General features: G+C 36.9%; 1 protein-coding gene across 1 annotated transcript; it reads right to left on the bottom strand.

The window, feature by feature from the left end:
* Nucleotides 1-1,066: 1,066 nt before the first annotated feature.
* Nucleotides 1,067-4,682, bottom strand: LOC149150915 (uncharacterized protein C24B11.05-like). Its single transcript, XM_089437815.1, has 9 exons — nt 4,454-4,682; nt 4,235-4,309; nt 4,091-4,156; nt 3,585-3,682; nt 3,015-3,052; nt 2,738-2,825; nt 2,368-2,610; nt 1,578-1,643; nt 1,067-1,476 (listed from the first exon to the last, which is right to left on the bottom strand). The coding sequence occupies exons 2-9, from the start codon at nt 4,296-4,298 to the stop codon at nt 1,309-1,311; spliced, it is 831 nt and encodes a 276-aa protein (XP_089293941.1). The 5' UTR covers nt 4,299-4,309; nt 4,454-4,682; the 3' UTR covers nt 1,067-1,308.
* Nucleotides 4,683-7,558: the final 2,876 nt, after the last annotated feature.

Raw genomic sequence — 7,558 nt, 5'->3', positions numbered from 1 at the left:
ATTAATCAATAGAACTTATTATTTCTGAATATTACTAAATATTATTATTAATGTTAATTGACAAATAATGTTATTAAAAAAATATCTTTAATCTGAAGTTATCCTGGAATGGTTTTCGCTCCTATTAAATATCTAACTTGTTTCTTTAGCTTTAAAAAAGAACACTTCCAACTAAACCACAACCATTTAAAACAGACTCCAAACCTATGTGGCTTTTTTAAATAATAATAACTAAATATCTTTATAATTTTTAATTCCGACCAAACCGACCAATTTTCTGCAAGCCCACATTCGGCATTTTTGGGTGCGCATGACCAAACTGACCAATTTCCTGCGATTGGCCCTTTTCGGAACGGAGCTCAATTTGGCGGTCATATTATTTATTTTATGTATATGAGAATTGTGTTTCTTTATAATTTTTAATTCCCGACCAAACCGACCAATTTTTAATTGTGTTTCCCTATCATACTACTTAATTGCTGTTTTGCATCGTTACATCGTTGTCAGTGGCTTCCCTATCATAGTAGCTAATTGCCGTTTTGCATCGTTACATCGCTGTTAGTGACTTTTCTGATCTGAATTGATGCGATGGTATTTTTAATAAATAATAAAAATAATTAAAATTTATATCGTTTGAGTGGCTTTAATAATTGACAGCATGTTTTTTCTTGAGAGGTATAGGTTTAAAACCATATGTTTTAGAGTTAAAAACATAATTGTCAAATTACAAAGTGAAAATAAATTTTTTATCTTACAAACAAGATCTCATACACTAATTTAATATCTGATAGTATCTGACTTGGTATAGAGTCCTGTAAGTAATTTTAAAACAAAACTCTCCCAAAAAGAGATCACACAGTGGGTAATTTTAAAACAGAGTTCTCCCAAAAAGAAGAAACATGAAAAAAAACATCTCATCTAATCACTCTGTACCAGAGTACTGTGGGTAAAATTTTAAAACAGAGCTCTCACTCAGTAACAGAGTACTGTGGGTAAAATTTTAAAACAGAGCTCTCCCAAAAAGAGGAAACATTAAAAAAGCATCTCATCTAACCTTGAGAGAAGAGTTATTGTTCCAAATAAACATGGATTTCATCTATTGATCAATCTGTCTGGAATTAATATTATTGCATCCAGTAATGGGATTCTTCAGATCAGATACACATTTCAACAAGGTTAGAGACTACAGCAGTTTCCTTTGTTGAGAGGCAAAACTCTAAGATTACAGAGAACAGGAGTTTCCTCTAACCAGAGTCACACTCCAGTTGGGATAGTCTACTCTATTCCCTCATTTAATCAGACTATGGATTATGCAGTGACAACAGTTTCAATAGTTGCCCCTGCTCCTCTTGAGTGCGCAACATTTTTGGTGCTCTCTGCATCTGCTTCTTCCCAAATCTCGGGCAGAGCTTCTCTAATGTTGTGAATACTTTGAAGGGAAAAATCTGCTCCCTCTGCTCGGAACGAAGTGCCTACCTGTTAACAGTGAAAGCCAATGTTAAAATTAGATGAAGATTCAACCAATTACGCATTTTTACAAAAGCATTATATCCCATTTAGAATTATATGGTCTTTACCAATACGGTATGGAGGCCTGCACGCTTTCCTGCGGCTATATTCCTGGGACTGTCATCAAAGAAAATCTGCACGGAAACATTATAGATTTAATAGAAACCCTTACAATAGATGTTGTTGAAATGATATGCATAAGGTAAATAAAAATGGATGATGTCGAATTGCAGGTTGCCAGATTGATTTGAGTCTAGATTACAATTGCGTACAACAGTCCCTTTGTACCTCCTCTCCACTGAAAAGGGGTTGTTCGGGAACTGATGCATAATTGAGCAGTATGTGGGATGTGATCAGACTAACAAACATCTATTTCTTGTTTAACCATCTCTGTCACACACCTACACCTTCAGATTTATGTTTTGGGACTCAATACAATATTCTCTTTGTAGATCCTCCTCGTTGGAAAGGGACTGTTTTCAGAGACAAGTGGATAAATGGGCAGTATGTGGGACATGATCAGAGCAACATGCATCTTTTTCTTGTAAAAATACCACTGCAACATAACTTCTCAAAAGACAACTAGGTCATTCACCCTGAGAGATTTCAGCAAGAATGGCCATTTTTAGAAAACGTATAGATATAGGATATCCCTGTACCCTCACACTGGGGCCAAAGCAGAGATGTTAGCTATCCTTGTTTGTTTACTAAGGGGGATTTGGTATAAACTTTCTACGGTACCTTGATGAGTCAATCTTAATGTACATCTATACTGATAGCTAATGTATTATATAATTCATTTTCGTGAAAAAATGGATAGCTGAAGGAAAATGGCCATCAAAATCTTTAGTACCATACCGTTCTTTGTGGATCAGCTTTTGCAAGGCGAACAGCCTGCTCCATGGCATCCTTTGAGGGCTTGCAAATTATGGGTGTCTTTGGGATTGTAGAGTTACTAGCGGGCATATTCCGTTCATTATTGCTTTCAGTAATTTTTGGAGGATTAAGTGTCTCAAAGCATATTATGCTTTCAAAGCAATCTTCCAATCCCAGCCTGTTAAGGGCCTTTGCAGCATGAACTTTGTCACTGTTTGTAAATATCTGTTTTCGCAAAACAAAGTTACAAGCGGTTAACGAGCACGCTAATAAGTTGTTTCCAAAGAAAACCAAGGACTTCATTATGTGTTATCATCGTAAAAAGAATTTGAAGGGATCCATATGATCTTACAATTTTCCTCTGAGGCATGCTTAATAACAAGTTCTTCAGCACAGGGTCTTGTTTAAGATTCTCATATGGCAATCTTCCATGAACAAAACTGTAAAAGAAATATTTGTTTCCAGTGAGTGAAGCAGGATAGCGTTTAAGGCGAAAAGCAATCAATGGTATTCCAAACAGTCTAAAAAATGAAAGTCAAATCACTGGCATTTTCTCTGATTTTGTTGAAAGTTGAAACATTAGATAGCTGTAAATTTTCCAACCAGAAGATACAAGATTTCTTAGATACCTGTGGTAATCGTCATAGTCAAATTCATAGCCCACTGCCTGCGTAGAACAAAGAATACTGTCAAAAATATGTAATGAATTCATGAACATGAAAGTCGAGAAAAATGATCTCAATCCAATTGCAATTCCTAGCTAGGAGGTTGATCATAATTCCATATTTTAGAAATTGATATGGGTAGTAGTTCTTAAATAAAGACATTTATAACACCTTATATTTGCATTCATATATCATCATTAGTGCGGCAAGAAGAGAATTCCTTGAGTCTTAAAGACCACAGATGAGAAAAAGGGTTTCAGTCTCATGAATTTGCAGAAGGTATCTTGGCAGAGTAGTGGCCAGTAAAATTAAAGAAAACCATAGAGTAATTATGGATAGTATGTCTCAGATGTTCTGCAGTCATTCCAGGAGGCAGGTTCTGATTGAAATCAGCTCATATTAAGCTACTTGCTAACCAATGACACATAAGGGGATTGCAGAATTCCTTAGTAATCAGCGACAGAAGGCTCCTAAAAAACGGTCATTTTAACCTTAGAAGTTGAAATACCATGTTGAATAAGATGAAATGCTTACCCTGAGTCCAGCCATGGTTGTCCCATAATTTTTATACAGCTCTCTGCTCAAGTCAGGGACTCTGCTCTCTTCAACTCCCAGTTTTTGATTCACATAATCTGTCGTACAACAACCAGATCGCACACACAATTCAAACCTCAAAAGCTCCCTCAATGGCTTAAGAGAAGTCTTAATTGCATCTACAACCCCAGTAGGGGTGGGGTGATCCAACTGTGTGTGTGCAACAGTGCGTTAGATATAGACAATATATTGGGCGTATTGAATATGAACACTAAGCCCATAGTCTATCTGGGTCTGATCAACTTCATGTTGCAAAGTTGGAGATGCATACAACAAGCTCATTTAAATTCCAAGAAATTATTCGGTGGCAATCTGAATATGCAACTCCAAGCTTTCCGGGTTGCATTTCAGACGCTGGTTTAGATTAAAATCTAAAGATTAACATTTCCTTAAAAAGAATACTTAAATTACATAAATTTTGAGGGGCAGATTAGCTACAAGATTACCTCTGATGTTGCTTGTGCATGCTGCAGCTAGTCCGGAGCTTAAGGGATATAATGTGTCATCCAGATCTAGAACAGCAGATTGGAATCAGAAACGAATACATATAGAAGGCACTTAAAAAACAAAAAAAGAAGTGTGATGCTCACCAAACAGAAGGCAGTCATATCGAGGCCCCTGCTCTGTCACGAGTCGATTCTCATCCAGCACCATTATCGATCACTCTGCAATACATATACCAAAAAATTATTATCCCGATACACTGAAGTATATGCACATCAAAAGGCATGAAAACAAGAAAATTATGTTCCAGTTATGAAACTCCCATAATTTCAGAAGAATCAAAGAAGATTGGCTGTAAAGAATACCAGATATGTTGAATATGGGGAGAAGAGCGAATGCAATAGGGAAGGAGGCAATGTATGATGAAAGAAGGAAACAGGGACTCGCAGAATAAAATGTAAGAGAGAAGGGCATAAACAAGCTAACGATGTTAATGAAATGATGGGGAATTGAAGGAGAACATTGGGTGGCTTAAATAGATCTCCGAACGGCTCAGATGAATTGCTGCGAATCTTCCGTATTTGTAGTCATAGACTCGTGATCGACTCCGGTCCCTATCTTTTCACATTCATTTGTTATCACTTTATTGGCGTGCAATTTGTCGAGGATTCCTCCCAGTTTTAAAAACTCAAATTTAAAAAAACATAAAGATAAGAAAATGGGTACCGTGTGTTTTGGTTCAGGAAACACGTAAAAAACGTTTCATCGTGTGAATGATGTGATTGTGTTTTCGTGGAAAACACGTTTCATCGTGTGAATGATGTGATTGTGTTTTCGTGGAAAACGTTTCGAGTTATATAGAAAATGTATATCGACGGCCAAGAAATTTAGACGTCGAAAAGGAATATGGCAGTAAGGGGAGTGTGCGCACAGAGAGGTAACGAGAACCTTCACCGGAGTTTTCGAGAACCATTTCCTTTCACGGCTTCGAATTGTTTTCTATTAAATAAAAATAATAATAAACAATTTAGAGTCTGTGTCATTAATCCAATCGATTGTGACCTTAGAGTCACCAAAAACAAACAGCGTCCAGTTGGAATCATCGCGCACAGAATAGTAAAAGTCCCCACAATGCAATAACTTCTATCCATGTATTTGTGCCCAAGCCACAATTCGATCTTTAGTGAATATGTGAATTTGTTGTTAAAACAATATGGTCACCATAGTAGCATTTCTGTAATCGAGCAGCACCATAGAAAAACCTACCAGGAGATGTTTCCATGAAAACCAATTTCGTGGAATGAGCTTTTGGGTGGAATGGGACATGAAATGGGACATTTTCATGGAAAAAAATCCAATTGTTATCGTTAATCCGAAAAATATCATATATGAGAGCATTCTGATGGCGCCAAATGCCTCTGAAGAAAAAGGAAAATGAAATGAGAGCATTCTGATAGGGCCAAATGCCTCTGAAGAAAAAGGAAAATGAAATGATTTTGTACTCCTTACAATTTGACTTCTGGTATCGAATACAAGCTTCAATCGATGTATATTTTGGAGAAACAACCTTGTGAATGTGTTGTAGAACTATGTTCCAAATGACCTTGGCCACTTGGCATGATATAAACAAATGGAAGGCCTTTTCGTATGCTGCCTTGCACAAACAACATCTATTTGGGCCTTGGAAACCCTTTTTACAAAGATTTTCCCATGTTTTCTATGCGAGAAATTTATTCTTCCATGTTAGCTATTCCGAAATTTTTAATTTTAAAGGCATGTTCCAAGTCCATATGGGCTTGAACCAACACTTTGAAACAAAGGATTGTGAATTGCAAGTGATGTAATCATATATATATATATCGCTCTTGATAGGAATACCACCCCATTGAACAGAATTAGGGGCATGTTGAAGAGAAATCTCGGCCTTGCACAGTTTATTGACGAAAGCTTCCCAAATAATAGTTGATTGACCATAAAGACCCAAGTCCTCATCGTGTTTCTAGAATGGGGTATGTAAACCTAACGATGCCATTGAAAAGATTTGATAAATATTGTGCAGATGAGTCAAAGTCTCGAAAAATGGAGTATGGTTGCCTTGAAAACCAAAGATCGGATCAAGTCCAACCTCGACCATCATGCCATTCTTGATCTCCCACTACAGATTTCTAATGAGCCATAGTTTGACCTTCATGAAGCCTTGCCAAATAATTGAGATATTTTGTGTGTGCCCAACACCGTTTTTAATCCAATAGATGCAATATGTATTTTTTAGATATTTCTCCCGAATAATGGAGTACCACAAACCAATGCCAAAAATTGCTTGCCAAAAGCTCTTCGTCATCAATGACCATCCATTTTTTTCTAAAAATTATGTTCCCCATCCACCAACATCCTTGTGTTTAGCAATATCCTCTAGACTCACCAAATGGAACACATTGGACCAAAGAAAGTTTGAGATAATGGAATTAATTTTCTTGATTATGTGCTTTGATTTGATAACATGTATAGATGAAGCCAATAGAAAGATGTGTTTTGTAACACTACTTGTGCCATGATCAACTTACCATCACTTGATAATCGTCTAGTTATGAAAATGGTAGTATTGTTAAATTAGAGTATGATAAAAAAATAGATCAATTATTCATCCATTAGATAAATTCTTGCACTGACTGCGCACATGGGGTGGAAGATCCACCAAAAGGATGTAAAAACTACATTTCTCAATGTTGTTATTAAGGAGGAAGTGTACATAAAGAAACCAAAAGGTTTTGAGACATTTGACCGGGAGTATCATGTGTGTAAACTTAAGTGAGCATTATACGGTCTCAAACATGCACCCCGAGCTTGGTACACTTAAATCGATAGTTATCTCACTGGATTGGGATTCACCAAAAGTGAAGTGGATGCTAACCTGTATCATATTTTGGTAGAAGGTAAATTGGTTATCATTTTTTTATATGTTGATGATTTAACATGGGCAGGTGATGATCAATTGATCAACCCTTGCAAGGAGGACCTTGCAAGGGAATTTGAGATGAAAGACATAGGTCACATGCACTACTTCTTCAAGCTGGAAGTGTGGAAATGCGATGGGGAATTGTTTGTGTCTCAAGTCAAGTATTCCATCGAGATACTATAGATATTTCACATGGAGAGTTGCAAGCCTATGGAGACACCTGAGGAAGGAGAATGCCATGTTAGGTTAAAAGGTTGATGCTACCATTTATCGGCAACTAGTGGGTTAATTGGTGTATCCCATGAACACATGACTACATATGTTTTATGCAGTCAACAAGCTGAGCCAAGCTGTGGTTAGGTCGACCAAATTGTATTGGAAGGCAACTAAGCAAGTTTCGTGGTACCTCAGAGGCACTACCTAGTATGGATTATGGTACATACTGGCATAGGGAGTGAGGTTGTGTGGCTTCACAGATGCAAATTGGGTAGGGAGTCCATCGAACCAAAATAGT

The sequence above is a fragment of the Pinus tabuliformis genome, chromosome 9 (genome assembly GCF_031772625.1).
Source record: "Pinus tabuliformis cultivar Carrire ecotype Pingquan chromosome 9, CPIR1, whole genome shotgun sequence".
Taxonomy (NCBI): domain Eukaryota; kingdom Viridiplantae; phylum Streptophyta; class Pinopsida; order Pinales; family Pinaceae; genus Pinus; species Pinus tabuliformis.
The sequence above is the reverse complement of the archived record's forward strand: the minus strand, read 5'-3'. Positions and strand labels throughout refer to the sequence as shown.